We start from the raw sequence: 16,977 nt of genomic DNA on the forward strand, positions 1-16,977 counted from the left end.
TATGACATTATAGATGTTGGTGTTAAATTTCAATAATATCCGCCCACCTCCCAAAAAACTAAATTCTCTTTTATCAAGTCTCTTTTAGCAACTTTTTTACATCTTCGTGACATTCTGACATTGTTTTTTTCAAGGGGGGCAATTTGGGGCAGCTGAATTTCTTTTTATCGTTTAGCTGAGACTTCAGGCTTTAATTCGGTATATGTATGTCGACAGCGGTAGACAGCGCTAAAAAGATGCACCACTTTGAATTTGAAGAACATTAAAATTTTGACGTCCAAATTATGTTGTTCCACAAAATTTTGTATGCATTATTTTTTTCAATGGATTTTGATGCTAATTTTTTCTTTGATGCATATTATAAATGAAAAATAATAACAAAGTTGAATTTCAATAGTTGTTTTATTGTATCAATGATTTGACTTTTGAGTAAATTTTTTGCTAATTTTGATGTTCTCTACATTCACCAACTTTGGGTATTTCTGGACAAAAAACTAATGCAGATAGAATCCCAATACTTTGGGAAAACAATGTATAAATAGTTGGTAACAAGCTGTGAAATTTTCATTCAAATCAGACAACGTGAAATTTTTGAATTTCGGCCACAGATATCCTAATGTGCGGCAGCTGCTCAACACGCCACTATTTTTACAACCACTCGTCGCACATTTTACTTCTTTTTGTTGTGCAACATTTTTATTATATTTGAATGATTATTTTTGCTCTTATTTGTGTTGTGTTGAATATGTATATCCCTTCCGGCTCCAGCCTGGCATTACCGACAATAACTATCATGCGAAATAACGACCACTGTCACAATTTAATCTAATTCCAACTTTTGCATAGAAAGTTTTGTCATCCTTCAGTTTTCTTTGCTTTGATTTCTCACTTTGTCTCTCAGCGCCTTGACAGTTGTTTAATGGTCTTTGAGGCGAAAACTGGAGCGCACGTCTCTTTGAGCTCTTTAGTGCTCCTTTTCAGCAAGGAAATGCAAATAAAGCGTATTTATATTTGAATAAAAAATAGTTTCTTTCAGAATTTAAAGTTGATATTATGAGTGGAGGTTTGCATTTATTTTTCGAAGAAGCTGAAGTGTTCTTTGTTTCACCGGGAACTGAACAGAAAAGGCTCCACATGAAATGGAAAGTGGTACAAAAAACGAAGCAGGTAAGTACTTTAAGGAATGTTACTGGAACTCGGTCAGAATACTATAGAGGAACGACTCTATTGAAGTTTTAAGAATAAGTCCAATGCTTTACCAGATTCTCAAATTATTTCAAAATTAGTCCATTAGTTGAGGGGCAGCTCTCTTCAGAGCACTAACAAGATAAATATGTGATCTTTTAGCCGGCTCAAGTACTACTCTGGCTTTCTGCGATTAGCAAGTAGCCTTTGGAATTCCTATTTATTGCAGCTTGAAACTATGCTATCAGTAGCTCTTTTGAAACTATATCAGAAAAAGTAAGAGGCATTGACTTATAAAGAAGACCGAAGATCTTTCGGATGATTGGTCCACTGATAATGGGTTAGGATTATAGAAAACTTAGCAGTTATGACCACATTATTTCAAAATTATGTATGTAAATCTTACAAGATAATTTATGGCACAAAAAATTCCAACGATTTGGAATTTAAAAATTATCCGCTGTGTTACAGCAAGCGTCAATTCGGTATAACCATCAGCTTTTAACATACGAGGTGTGTTCAAAAAGTATCGCGAATCGTAATGACAGTTTTCTTCGATTGCAGGGGCGTGGTGCATCATGAGTTCTTGCCACAGGGAAGAACGGTCAATAAGGAATATTACCTGCAAGTTATGCGCAATTTGCGCGAAGCAATCCGCCAAAAACGCCCGGATTTGCGGAAGAACAAAAATTGGCTTTTGCACCACGATAACGCCCCTGCTCACACACATCGTTGGTTGTGCGCGACTTTTTGGCCAAAAAGAACGCACTAATGATGCCGCAGCCATCGTATTCCCCAGATCTGGCCCCTGTGACTTTTTCTTGTTCCCTAAACTGAAGAGGCGCATGAAAGGACGACGTTACGCTTCTCTTGACGAGATAAAGACGGCATCGAAGGAGGAGCTGAAGAAGATAAAAAAAAATGATTTTTTGAAGTGCTTCGAAGATTGGAAAAACCGTTGGCAAAAGTGTATAATACCTCATGGGGATTACTTTGAAGGGGACAAAATAGATATCCATGAATAAATAAATGATTTTTGAAAAAACACAAAATTTGCGATACTTTTTGAACACACCTCGTATAACACTGTGGAACATTTTTGGGATTATTGTCCGGGGGGTGAGAAATTCCAAGTCAGGGTGATGGTACTAGGTCAGTATAGTAAAATCCTCAATGGGTTTGGCGTTCGTATGTGTCAGTTTTTTTTATGACCTTTTAAATTTTTTTCTTATCTTGATGGTTTTTCGCGAACCACTTGTCCAATTTTGATGAAACAAATTTAGAAAAATTAAGAATAACAATTTCTACTGTGTAAGTGTTTCAGTTCAAATCCAAAAATCTCGTATCTGAACTCCAGTCTATAAAATTTATTGAGTTAAAGATGTTGTTTTGATGTGATTCGGAACTGTGACGATACAATTTGAGAATGTTTATCGATATCAATATTTTGTCACATTTCATGCAATTATAAAGTTCGTATATAAATTACAGTTAGGAAAGGGAATGCTACAACCTTACAAACTGGTCGTATGCTTTGTTCGTGTTCATTAATCTTGCGCTCGCAGAATGGTGTTCGCTTGTAACCAAGATTAGAGATAATATTTGAAGTGTCTAGGTTACATATTCTAAAAGGCTAGATATGGGGGGATCTCCATGACTTATTAAACGCTTCCTTCTTGCATGCGAGCTGATCATGTTCTGTCAGCGACCGATGGAAAGTCAAATCAAACACACGAAGTTTAAAAATCTAACCAAATCAGCTGAGATTCTTAGTGAGAAAGCCAAAGATGAAGTGTGAAATAAATATAAATAAAACACTTTCTGCGTCAACTAACCTTGAACTAGTGAGCTGGTCCGATATTTAAAACCGAGTTTTGTGGTAAATATTGAATTGTCTGAGTTTAATCTACTCACTGAAAAGTGGGCATGAACGAGTGAATGATGATCGCTATGACTCATTTGACGTTGCACATATCAAAGAGGAAGTGTAAAATAACAAAGGAACGAAGGATCTGTCTGTGTACATTAGACCCTTCTTGTAAAAGACCGGCTCTCCTTGGGGTATTTATCATTTCTTTGCCTCATATATTTCGACTATTTACTTCCCCAACCGATTATCGTTCCAAATTCGAAACAAAAGCTTCTTGTCATCTTCAGCAATTACTAATTTATTGTTCTCCAACTTTGGTCTCATTTATTTAGCTTACTCCGTTATTACTAACTTCATTTCGGCTTAGCTTATCAATTTGCCTATCATCAGTTTTGTCGGCTTTTGAATATTTGCAAAGTAATAACCTCATCAAACACGGGACCCGCGAGCAGATAACCTGTCAGAGAGGCCAGCGCCATTAAACCTAACGAATATTGTAACATTTTGTTGTAGCTATGACTTGGTTTCAGACAATATGGTAAGTGATGAAAATTAAAATAAATAAAACTAACAGTTAAAATTTGAGAGACGCGTCAGCGTTGATAAAATTCTCTCCTATACCGGCTTATTAATGACACTCTGCCAAGTTGTCGCCTTGACGGTGCTAAGTAGAGGAATTAAGCACTACTGTGTCCAGTGCGCACTATCGAAAACAATATCAAAAAGTGAGAACACGTGCGCAAAAAAATGAAACGTGAAAGGATAAAGATAATCACAAGCGTGGTGCTGGAACTTTTCTTCGAATGTGCTGTGCAAAAAGCAGCCTTTTCCATATTGTACCGTTAGAATGCCAAGAAATGTAAGCCACAAAAGCAAAATTTTCTGTTTTGTTTCACAACAAACAATGCTCATTTGTATATCCTTCAAAATGTAAGAAAGAAATGGGCAACAAACCGGCAAAAATAGCAATATGAACAGTTAGAAAGCATATTAGTGCCTTTGCTGTAATAATTAACACTATCATCAGCAGCCATATAAAATGCGATCATTAGGTTGGCAAATGGACGCGCTGATGACCGACAAAATCGAACAAATGACAACTGACAGCTGAGATAATTGACTGCAGAGTAAAGACTCTGGTTAGAAAAAAAACCAGTTGGAGATATCAAGTGTAGCCAAGTTTTTCGTCACCTGATAATTCACTTTTGCTCGATATGGCCTTGAGACGGTCAAAAAACGAATCGCAAGCTGCCCGAATGTGACTTGCCGATATTTTGGCCCACTCACGGACAATGGCTTTCTTCAGCATCTCGAGACTGATGTATTTTTTACTTCGGACCTTGCTCTCAAAAATGGCTCAGAGAGAATGATCCATTGGATTCGAATCTGGTGAATTCGAGAACCATTGTGTGGTCGTAATGAAGTTCGGACCGTTGTTTTTCAGCCATTCTTGGTTCACTCGCGCTTTGTGTGACGGTGCTGAGTCTTGTTGAAACGTCCATGGTTTGCGACTGAAACTTTTATCTGCCCACAGCTTCAAAGCAGCCTCCAGAACACTTTCCCGATAGCATATCGCATTTAATGTGACGCCAGGCTCGATGGAAAGAATCGGAGAGCGCCCATCTGCGGTGACAGCGGCACAAACTATTATTTGTGGCGGATGCTTCCTCCTGGTGGGCAACCGATGACTTAGATTATGGTATGAACGGTCGGTCAAGTAACCTGTATCGTTTTGAGAGTTTACGAATTGCCCAATTGGAAAAATTTTTTCGTCCCAAAACACAATGTTCGGAATTTGACCGCGTTCAGCCAAGCGAAGCAACTGCTTCGCTGTCTCAAGTCTTACTTGTTGCTACTTGGGTATGAGATCATGGGCCTTTTGGAACTTGTAAGGCTTGACCTTGAGCTCATTTTTATACTCGTACTCTCGCAACAAAGTTGCTAAGGAGAGTATTATAGTTTTGTTCACATAACGGTTGTTTGTAAGTCCTAAAACTAAAAGACTTAGATATAGGGTTATATATACCAAAGTGATCAGGGTGGCAAGTAGAGTTGAAATCCGGATGTCTGTCGGAAATCGGATAATAACCACGCCCACCTCCCATACAAAGGTTATGTTGCAAATCACTAAAAGTGCGTTAACCGACTAACAAAAAACGTCAGAAACACTAAATTTTTCGGAAGAAATGGCAGAACGAAGCTGCACTCAAGCTTTTTTTAAAAATTGAAAATGGGCGTGGCGTCGCCCACTTATGGACCAAAAACCATATCTCAGGAACTACTAATCTAATTAATTTTACAGCAAAATAAAAAAATATGTAAATGACGGATAATGAAATCTCGATTATCACTTTATCATGCGAAAGTATAAAATGTTCGGTGACACCCGGACTTAGCCCTTCCTTACTTGCTCAATATGCGTCGGATGCTGCGGTCGGATATTTTCAGTTTTTCAGCCATTTGATTGGCACTTCGTCGTGAATTTCGCTCAAGTCGCTTCTTCACTTTCCGAACCATCTCACGCGACGTTACAGTCGTTTGATGACCACCTCCGTGGCGTTCTGCGATGCTACCAGTATCATTGTAACGAGTGATGGAGCGATAAACCAAAACTTTTACATTAAGGTGTTTGAGCTCGCGAACTATTGCTGGCTGTGATTTTCCAGCTTAATATAAAGCAATCACACTATTACGTTTGAATTCCATCGCTGATCACTTTTTTTTTGCGTTCACTTTTGGCAAAACGCTTTTGTACGCTTGTGAACAATACTCCGAACTATAGTTCAGCAAATTTATAAACAGCTGATTCCAGTATAAAAGTTAGCGGACTTCTTTTGCAGGAATATTGCGCCTCTCCTTCTTTACTTTTTCATTTGGCTCCACTGCTTTTCTCCTCATTTCCCTTTATTTTTTAATTATTCAACAACAACAACATCAAACGAAATGAAACATATGCAGTTGGAGTGCTGATGCGCGATGAAATGCGGCGACTTTACATACACAGACGCATAAACATTTGGCGAGTAGTAATGGACGACTGTGACGTGAGAGTTGCAATGAAATGCACACTACCAGATGGTGCAAATGCAGCTGTGGCATTGCTGTCGTTGCTATACATATATACATATAAATATTATTTACATACATATGTGGTAATGCGCTCATAATGCGGCGCGGCATGCGCTTAATGCCGACGCTGATAAAAATTAAGCTTATTTCGTAATACCGAAATTATGGTGTGAAGAATTGTTATATTGCATAACGACTTTTTGTTTAATAAATTTCCTTCCCAGTAAGCTAGAGTACGTCTAAAATTAAATGAAAATATTCACATATTGGGTTGTCAAAAAAGTCTTGCGGTATTTTCGATAGTTGGCGCTGAAAGCGCGTAGTTCTAGTTTTATTCGTCGCATCGGGTCATGCTATACCTTTTTGGAAAGCTCATTTCACGCGCTAACACGTGTTTGATTGATTGTCGTTTTTTTTAAGTCGTTCGTGAGTTATAGCGTCGCAAACATGGAGCAAAATAAAGAGAAAATACGGCATATTTTACAGTACTACTACGATAAAGGCAAAAATGCATCTCAAGCCAATAAAATTTGTGCAGTTTATGGACCCGATACAGCTTCCAATTCCACCGCACAGCGATGGTTTCAACGTTTTCGTTCTGGTGTAGAGGTGGTCGAAGACGCGCCACGCTCCGGAAGGCCTGTCGTCGAAAATTGCGATAAAATCGCTGAATTGGTCGAAAGAGACCGGCATAGTAGCAGCCGTAGCATCGGTCAAGAGCTGGGCATGAGTCATCAAAAATTCATTTCAATTTCAATAAAAAAAAAATCAATAAAAATACCGCAAGACTTTTGTGACAACCCAATATTTACAGTTATATATATACATATATACAGTCATGTTTATTTTCGCTCTCTTCTTTCCAACTTGAGTCACAGTTTGACTTTATGGTCCAAAATTACAACAATATACAAAAAATTATACCCTGCACAGGGAGGACTTTGTAACACTTAGTAGGAAAAGTCGGAGGTTCTACAAAGTATATAAATAAATGATCGACATAACGAGTTGTGTCGATTTAGCCATGTCCGTCAGTCTGTCATTATATGCGCGAACTAGTGTCCACCAGTTTCGGGGTATCATTCTGAAATTTCAAACATGCCTATTTTCTCTAAGAAACTACTCATTTATCGAAACTATCAATATTAGACTACTGTTTGATATAGCTTCTATACAAACTTAACAATCGGAATCAAGTATTCGAGTGAAAAACTTTCTGATGCGATAATATACCTTCAGGAGATTGCCTTGGCAATAGGCAATTAACCCTCTGAGATGATTTTTTTTTCAGATCGGATCGCTATAGCATAAATCTAGTTAGTATGGCCGATCAAGTTAGTCTAAAGAATATTTTATACTTATTAAGGGTATTATAAGGTCCGTACAGATGATGCGAATGTTGTGTCTTGTTTTTCTTTTCTTACTTCTATTTTCTCGCTCGCAAATGCATTCGTGTACACTAATAAGTAGACATTAATTTTCGAATGCATTGTGGAGCCCAGCCGTATATCCTCCTGTACTGCTTAATTGTAGTGCAAAAGCTGTTCAAGCGTTTCAGCGGGTTGATGGTAAAGGTCAATCATTGAAGTATTTTACGGGATTTTTCATTGAAATAAATTTAAACGTTTAAAGTGAAGGTTGAAATTACTCAAGCGTTTTTGAGAATAAAAATTGTTTTGGGTAAACCAATTGCTTGTACCTAGAAAACTTAAGCTTTTCAGAAATTGCGACGGCGAAACAGCGATAAAATAGATTGCAGTCTAATTACCATTAAATTCTTTATTCCAGCTCATATGTTACTTATCCTAAAACTTAAGCTAACGGGATAAAACAGTGGGAATGTAAGTATACAGGTATGCACAAAAAAGAGGTGAGTAATTCATTTTGTTAACTTATAGTAATATATTAAGGTAAGTATGTTTCATATTATTAGGGTAAGTACTTTTACACAATGAAAAGAAAACTTTATATTTCAAATATAATATGTATTTCAAAAATGTATTTAATTTTAACGTTACCCGGCGCACTTCTCTACGCAAAAAATTGATTGCTTAAAAGATTTAATTTCTTAACACAATAATGAAAAAGAAAAGCAATGTTCAATTTAATACAATTGTATACACAACATTTTTTGTTTTATTTTGTGGTGCATAAATGAACAAATTTTTCGTGGCTCCAACTCTCGAACATGCAAAGTACAGTTGACCGTGAGAAAAGCAAGCTTCCTCTAAATTAACTCCACACACCTGGAGCGTTTGCCCTTGGGCTTTGTTGACGGTCATAGCAAAAGATAGCCGAAAAGGAAATTGAAGACGTTTAAATTCGAATGGCATGCCCGTTGGTATTAATGGGATGCGCGGTATTAGTACAATTTCACCTTTTGCTTTGCCAGTGAGAATTGTTGCTTGATATAAATTTGGCATCAATTTCTTCACTGAAAGTCTCGTCCCATTACAAAGTTTCGGTGCATTAAGATTTCGAAGAAGTATATTCGATGAACCAACTTTCAAATTCAAATTATGCGGTGGCATGCCTGGTGGTTCCAAAGAATTTAAAAATTCAACCGGATAATTGACTGCGTCTTCATCATTCACAGCAGTATCAAAGGATTTATACGTTTCCGAATTACCTGGCAATTTTTCCTGGATGTGGAAATTGATTTCATTGACATTGACATTTTTTGGTGCTAAAATTGCACGTTCTCGTAACCAATCATGGTTATTATAATTTTGAGCAATATTTGGAAAAACGTGATCAATGAGTTCTTCTTTTGATGATACAATTATTGAAAAATTATTCGGTCACGTGATAAACCCATTTTGATCACTTGCCATTTTTCCATCGCCAATCTTCAGCAATTGCTTTGAAAACTCACGTGCTGAAGAATCATTTTGAAGACGCACTCGCATATTGGTCGTCAACGAAAGCATTTGTACGTGTGCCCACAAAAAAGAACTTTTCAAACATGCATTAATTTCATCAGCTGGTGTTGATCTCGGAATAACAGGCAACGTTTGACGAAAGTCACCAGATAACAATATTAATGCACCGCCAAACAGCTGTAAACTCCGTCTCAAATCTTGTAATGTTAGATTTAAGGCTTCCAAAGATTTTTTATGGGCCATTGGACATTCGTCCCATAAAATAATGGATGTTTGTTGCAAGACTTTAGCCATTCCAGAACTCCTTGAAATATTGCATGTTGGTGTTTCAATTGCTTGCATGTTCAATGGCAATTTCAAGGCGGAATGTGCTGTGCGGCCGCCATCAAGTAATGTAGCTGCAATTCCGGAAGAAGCAAGTGCCAATGCGATTTTTTGTTCCGACCGAATCGTTGCCAGTATTAATGAAATCAAAAATGTTTTTCCAGTGCCGCCAGGTGCATCCAAAAAATACAATCCACCAGTGTTGTCATTGACAGCTTGCATCACTGTGTCATATACATATTTTTGTTAATCATTTAATTGTGGAGTATACGTTTGTACGAACGCACGCAATTCATTACGATCGAATTGCAGTTCGCGTTGCAATTCTCGTTCAAATAAATCATGCATTGGACGATTTGGTGGAGTCAATCCTAATTGCCCTAATGCCTTATTTGCAATCGTAAGGCACAAATCTTCGATCATTATCAAGGCTTCATTATACATTTCCAATGTCAGCAGCAATGCAGGATCATTGGAACGATGTCGAAGTCGAATCAAAATGTCTTCAGCCATAAAATCTTTGTATTTATGCCACAATTCCAGTGGATTTGATGGAAAACATGTTGATATTATGATCGCAAATAACATACGAATTTGAATTGGTGGAGAAACAATTGATGCATCACGAAGCGTAGCATCCCAATGCGTATCATCTTCCAGCAAATGCAAGTGTTGACATGCTTCACGGTATGTTGCGCACAATTGACCATTAACAGTTCGTAAATGTTGGAATGATTGAGGACCATGTACGTTCACCAACAAAAGTCGCAAGTAAAAACATTCAACATTAGCTGGACTAACTGTATAAATGCGTCCCAAAGCATCTGTTCGAAAAATACCTGGATAACTATCAACAGGTGTGCCTTGTTTGCGACGTTGAAATTTTTTTGTTGATGCATTCCATGTGAAATAGTGAGGCACTTCCGAATATAGCAAAGTCCTGGAAAATTCATCAGTTTCACATAACTGGAAATAAGCTGTCAGTGTAGTTACAGCCACCTCTACTACTCTTTGTTCGGCATTTGCAGCAGTGTAGTAAACACGTTGCCCGTTTTCAAGATGAACTGCCAAATGTACAACAACCGGATGTCTGTCATGAATTGGAAACGATAAAATACGCCATACAGCTTCATTCGTACTAATAAAGCGCCCCATTTGGTACTGCAAAATTTCGTCATGATTATTCTCAGGAGCAACTCCAAAAACAGCCATATCGCTGCCCTTATTCCCATACTTGCAAATATATTTGATTGATTTTACAGAATTGCAATATTCTACATTGATGTGAGCGTTGAACACTTTTGACAGCATCGGTGAGTACGGAACTATCCACCGGTTATCGATTTCAACATCTTGATTTTTAATTTTAATTACAGTTGATTTACCGTTGTCTTCAATTGATCGTCGACGATACTGTGGATATCCATCATCTCCTGTAATTGTTTCAGCAATCAATTGCTTTGGAAAACGTTTCGAACATTTACGATCAGTCATACAAAGTGAATTTCGATTAATATCACCACAGGGACCATGAATCATATTTTTCGTGACAACTTCGAATAATCCTGGGTCGATGGTTTGATCTGGAATTTCGGCCGATATGACGGTATCAATCATATCAGGGGTTATTTTGTTTACGCACCAAATCAAAATATGTGCGTGAGGTAAGCCTCTTTTTTGCCACTCTATGGTATACATAAAGCACCGCACTTCTCCAAATACACGGAGTTTGACAATCAGATCCATTAATTTTTTCAATTTTTGTTGGAATACACGGGCAGTTATGTCATGCCGATCTTTTGGCACCTGACCATCAAGTAAACAATCAGATACATCGACCCACTTCGGGTTGCACGTAAATGTTATGAATAGATCCGGTCGTCCATAATTTCGTACATATGCCATCGCATCTGGCGTATATTCATGCATATGACGTGGGCTACCAACATATGATGATGGTAAAATTGTTAAACGGCCGATATCATTCACATTTACATCATTGATTATTGCGTCACGCAAATGTATGTATTCCTCTGATCTTAATCGGGCTTGATTGTAACGGATGAAATTTAATCGCTCACTTTCAATTTTGGCGTACATATCGACGATATATTGATGCGAAAGTTGATTGCATCGCAAAATAAAATTTGTTTCTTGAGGGCGAATCATCAATCGGTACGAATAAAAATTCATCGCACTGACTTTTTTTGTTGATTCTTGACCTGTATTGCAAAAATTAATTAGCGAATGAAAATGATTTATAAATCATATTTAGCACATTCGCGTAAATTGCGGGAATTCCCGTCATTCATGTTTCCTTCAATAAAACAATTTCGGGAATTCCCGCGCTATTTGAATAGGGCTTTTCTACCGTCAAAAATGGTTCACTTCTTATCACTGCACATTTTTAGTGTTGGTAAAGTCGTGAACTACCATCCCTGACAGGCCAACCGCAATTCAAACAAATTTAATTTGGGGAATCCCCATTCAAAGTTAAGGTGCCAGTCATTTGTGGTTTGTTGAGGGGAAGTTTCAATATAACGAAATGCGGGAAATCCCGACAAAAGTGCATAGGAAATTCATGTGGTAATGGCGGGAATTCCCTAATTTGTTCAGACTATTTAAAAAAATTAACCTGTAGAAAAAAAGCGGGAATTCCCGCTCTTCAATTTTGTATGGAAAAATTAAGTGATTATCTGGCAGCCACCCGCTAAATTCAAATGAACGCGAACGTGTTAAACAAAATAAAATGTATATGTACCAGTTGTTGGATTTATCATTGGTATGTTGATGTGATAGCCATAGTCCCCTCTCCAAAACAAAATAGGGAATTGCAATGCATCATAACAGCGATGGAGTTCTGAAATATGTTGTAAATTCTTATTTCTACGATACAAAACAATGTCTCGTGACTGAAACTGTTCGCCAACCACAACAATGGCTATTTGCTCCCCAATTGGTGTTTTATCGGCTTTTATTATGATTTTGTGGCTATCGGAGGGCATTCATTGTGTTGATGAAAAAATGTTTGCAATTCATTCACGATTGATCTTCTCGTATTCGTCGAAATTGCGCGCTTATTTAAACGTCGGCATAAATCCATCTTTTATAATATTTGTAGCTCCAAAAGATGTCATTTGAAAGCATGAATTGTATTTCTTTTTATATATATAGATTTCATGTTTTTTCATTTTAGGTTTGAACATATACAAGTTTCTTGACGCAACAAAGGTGATGAAGTTGGAATTTTCAAAGTATTTTTGCAAGTGTAATTGAAAGAGTTTTCTTATCAAGAGCAAGAGCTTTTTAGTTGATACAGTCCTTCATGCAGTGCAAAGTTTTATCAATTTTCTTTTCTGAGGATGGGCGGGATGTTCGCCAAAATCTTCCGTGACGTGACGATTCGTTGAGTTTTGGCTTTTGTGGATAGAAGTGCTTCATATCTGTGGACATTTGGAAAACCCACTTAAGTCTAAAAACCAAATTTTACAGAAGAGCAAAAAAACACATTTAACTGTTAACAAAACTTTTGTTAATACATATTAAAAAGAAATAGGACCATTACATAAAAGGGTAATGATTTCTTATGATTTTCCAGTTAACTATCTTCGACTAACCGCAACAGTTTTATTTTAAACCAAGTTTAAAAGAAATAAGTGCTTCTTCCAAACTGATTTTAGAAAAAAATAACCGCTTATGTCAGGTAAGAGCATTTACAAAAATCAACTGAGCCAAAAAATTTCACAAAATTTTTAACCTATTACGACTTAAGTTCCTTTTTCAAGCATTTTAATGACACAAACCAGACTTAAGTGGATAATCTAAAATTCATTTTTATTTATAAAAGACAAAATATGCAAGTTCTTTATGTAATTTACAATAGAAAACTCATAAGTAAAGATTTAAAATAATTTGCATTTAACAAAAGAATTTTTAAACAATAAAAGAAAATTAACATCAGTAATACAATAAAATAAATAGGCACTTCAATACAGATGCATATATGAACACAAACAAATATATATTTTTGAATTTTATAATTAAATTTTTAGAGATTTTCTTCAATTTCATCCAAATCTGAATCTATTTCAACCACGGATTCTCCTTCAACTTTAAGATTTCGGTAAAAACTGTGCAGCTCTGGGTTGACCAACGGCAACATATCTAGCAAATCGCGTTTTTTGTTTGCAGAAATAGGGAGAGGACCCGTATAAGATTTTGCAAGCTCATAGTTTTGATCTATTTTACGCCGTGCTTTTATGTTTAATTCCTTAAATGGATCGTCCAAGCCAAGAGAATATTTGTAGCGTATCAGTCCAGGCTCCTTTTTCACATACCGCAACCACCTTACAAACTTCCACTCAAACTTTTCACCTAAAAAATTGTAAGAAATAATAATTTTTAAATAAGAAATAAGCAAAATACTAATATTAATAATATTACTTATAAGTAAAATACTAACCTTCGGTGTTATTGTTTCTCCAGGTATATTTGTCTTTCATCAATGCATTGAAATTGTAGAATTCTTCTTGCTTCATCTCCTGAGTAATATACTTTTTGTTTGTAGCAGCAATTAAATTTGACCAGTCATGGGGATGTTGAATAGAAACAGAAGTGTATTTCTTCTTCTTCTTTTCTATCTGTGCGTGAACTGTATCGCATTCTAGATGGGTATGACCAACAACCAGAAACTTGTGATCAATTGTTTCAATTGTGGGATGATCTTCCAACGCCTTTGCAAACATAGCACAAATATACGAGTTACGATTTTGACCAGTGCATGAATCACTGTATAAAATGACATGCTTTACGTCATTAGATAAGCTTGCGAGGCACTTATAAATGCAAGAGCCGATGTCATTAGCTCCGCGCTTCGCAATAGCTTCAAGCCAAATGTAGCAGTTGGCCTTGTTGGTGGCACCAATATGAATAGTTAAGTTGAAGGTCCACAAGGGACGTTTATAAAAAAACATTGAAGCTTTCAAATAAGGCGTTGGCAGACACTGCTGCAGGTCGAAAGAAAACATTTTCACAGACTTATCTTGACGGGAGAGATCTTTGTCCCTTTTCTTACAGTCATATGCGAAATCAGCAGCATCATGGTGGTTTTTTAATTGTAAAGTAATCTCAGCTTTTTCCTCTATATTCTCAGTGTTTTTAATTTTTTCTTTCAATGTTTCGCATTGGGTACATAAATCAAGCAGGGGTTTTTTAAATTTAATGTCTAAAGTTTTAAATATTTCCTGAAATTTTGATTCAGACACCGGATTAGAAATATTTTCTTTATACAATCTATAGAGTGATGCCTGATTATGTCCTCGTTGGAAATAGATCTTGGTAGTATGACGCCGACTGTAATGGCTTTCATATTTTGGTATAGAGTTTATAAAGTTCAAAACTTCGTTATGCTTCTCAACCGTAAGCTTGTTGCTTGGAGCACTGCATCCCCGGCGGTCATTAGGAGGGACTCCGCCGTATTCCGGTTGTGTTTTGTACATACAAATAGTTTTGATTCTCTGTTCTGTTTCGCCATACAATTGAAGGAAACATTTCTTACAAACTTTTGTGTTTTCGGAATTAGTTTCGAAATGGTAAATAAAAACGTACTCTCTTTTGTTCGGGTTATCTAAGGTGGCAGCTTTTTGTGCTGAACGTCAATTAGGCTTGATAGTATTTGCCGACGTGAGTTATAGTCCCTATTCCAATCACTTTTAAAGAGGATAGTTTGTTCTTCGAAGCTAATTTTTTCTTTGCATTTCATTCTACATTCCCCCAAAACTTCTATATTTGTGTAATCACTGCAGTTTTTTCTAGACTTTTTGTATTCCTTGTTTAAATTTCTACCTAGCTTTTTAGTTTGTTTTGGTGATTTATTAGGAGTAGAAAAAAGCTCGGCCTCATTCAAACCAGGTGAGACAAAATTATTGATGTTTGTTCAAAATTGAACATGTTCATTGCTGCCAAAGCACGGACAACAATATTATATTTAAACCTTTTATATATTTCAATGTTACATAAGATAAGAAATAATCTAGCTATTGGAATCATACAGTCCACTACTAATAGATATCTATGTTCAAATATATTGAACATACGTACAAAAAAACACATAAAAATATATGCATTGATATGCAGCATACAAACATATGTATATGAGGCACGTATGCATTAATAAGTGATACGCATGCACTCAAGAAATACATACTAAACATATTTACTTAGGTTTGGGCAATTGATTACAAATGCACATGTGCACTTGAAAACAACCCAAACTAAGCAATAAAAATTATACTTGTATGACAGCACACACACACACACACACATGTATTGTATTGTATAGTTGAAAACAACCCCATGTGGTGTGCTGTAAATATACGAGTATATATATTTAATTAGATAAGTTAGACTTATAAAATAGTATATAAGGTTTACAAATTTAATAATAAAATTAGAATGAATATATTCTCCCTCAATGTAAGACTTTCAATTCCCCCCACCAGCGGTAAGGATTGTTAGAAGCTATATTGAGGTATTAACAATGTTCGCTTCTAATACATTTGCCATAATTTGAATGCTTTCAGTGGTGGCATTCAGCTCAGAATTTTCACTTGAAGGTACAAAATCTGAGTCTAAAAAATCCGTTTCATGAAAGACGTCTTCTTCAGACTCGCTTTGATTTGTAAATTCATCAGAAACCTTGCGTTGTTGCGACTCAGAACGAACACGTGATGTGCTAACTTCAAAGGAAAGTGGGGTTAAATCACAGTCCGTAACTCGCATTTGCTGATCTGCCACTAAACTGTCAGAGGTTATCTCTGTTGAATGGGATTTCAATATCTCTGTGTCTTTTTTTGGCAATTTTCTTGCCATATTTGCAAGAATCTGTCCCCTTTTCATTGTAAAAACAACTTATCTGGCAAACTTTTTGTTATATTTGCATTTAATAAAAAACACCTAAGTTCAATTAAAATACCCGCAGACTTAGCCTTTCTGTTGGGAAAATTTCAGAAAATGCTCTTAGCAGGACATAAGACGTGTTAACACGGCGAGAGTTGATCATAAAATAATTTCTAAAATGAACTGAATTCCTTTTATATTGGTATTATTTCAAGTTCTGCCCGAGGAAAAAGCACTTACACCGAGTTAAGTTCTTTTTCCAAAAGCAAAATAAAAAAAGAAGCGTCACATCAAGTTGACTTAAGATGGTTTTCTAAACGATAGTTAGAGGTTTATTTAGAATGTTTTTTCTCTTTTCTATCTTATCTGACTTAAGTTGTTTTCGCAAATGCACTAGGAAAAAATATCGACTTAAGATGCTTTTTCAAAATTCATATCTCCGTCGCCAATCACGCTATCAGTACGCCGATAAGACAGAAATGACCGTTATGAAAATGTGCTTTTATGATAAAGAAATTGGAAAATTTACTTATTTCGACTTAAGCGAGTTTTCCAAAAGTCCACAGATATATTAAAGAGGAACGTGGAAATAAAGACGGTCGTTCATTTTAGTCGTTTGCATTAGTTGTATGAACTAACTAAAATTGGGAAAATTGTGGGACGTGGCAAATGTTCACTCAGTTCTACAGGTTTCTACAAGTTTCGAAGTCAACTTAGTAGTTTTTATTTATAATAGAATATCTAATCTAG

The 16,977-nt window shown here is 36.3% G+C and overlaps 2 protein-coding genes across 2 annotated transcripts; both read right to left on the minus strand.

Moving 5' to 3' along the window:
• Positions 1-9,576: 9,576 nt before the first annotated feature.
• On the minus strand, positions 9,577-10,947 carry LOC125777566 (uncharacterized). The gene is made up of 2 exons (XM_049452659.1): positions 10,705-10,947; positions 9,577-10,563 (listed from the first exon to the last, which is right to left on the minus strand). Exons 1-2 carry the CDS (start codon positions 10,945-10,947, stop codon positions 9,577-9,579), a joined length of 1,230 nt encoding a protein of 409 aa, XP_049308616.1.
• Positions 10,948-12,918: 1,971 nt separating this feature from the next.
• LOC125777357 (uncharacterized) lies at positions 12,919-15,215 on the minus strand. The gene is made up of 2 exons (XM_049452115.1): positions 13,793-15,215; positions 12,919-13,704 (listed from the first exon to the last, which is right to left on the minus strand). Exons 1-2 carry the CDS (start codon positions 14,826-14,828, stop codon positions 13,379-13,381), a joined length of 1,362 nt encoding a protein of 453 aa, XP_049308072.1. The 5' UTR covers positions 14,829-15,215; the 3' UTR covers positions 12,919-13,378.
• Positions 15,216-16,977: the final 1,762 nt, after the last annotated feature.

Source organism: Bactrocera dorsalis, chromosome 3, assembly GCF_023373825.1.
Source record: "Bactrocera dorsalis isolate Fly_Bdor chromosome 3, ASM2337382v1, whole genome shotgun sequence".
NCBI classification, from domain to species: Eukaryota; Metazoa; Arthropoda; class Insecta; order Diptera; family Tephritidae; genus Bactrocera; species Bactrocera dorsalis.

Excerpts from the sequence above, each read along its gene's own strand:
- LOC125777357 (XM_049452115.1), bottom strand. The coding sequence starts at position 14,828 with ATGTACAAAACACAACCGGAATACGGCGGAGTCCCTCCTAATGACCGC. Across the intron at positions 13,705-13,792 it reads GAGAAACAATAACACCGAAG|GTGAAAAGTTTGAGTGGAAG; the intron begins GTTAGTATTTTA and ends ACAATTTTTTAG.
- LOC125777566 (XM_049452659.1), bottom strand. The coding sequence starts at position 10,947 with ATGATTGATACCGTCATATCGGCCGAAATTCCAGATCAAACCATCGAC. Across the intron at positions 10,564-10,704 it reads AAGACAACGGTAAATCAACT|TATGGGAATAAGGGCAGCGA; the intron begins GTAATTAAAATT and ends TATATTTGCAAG.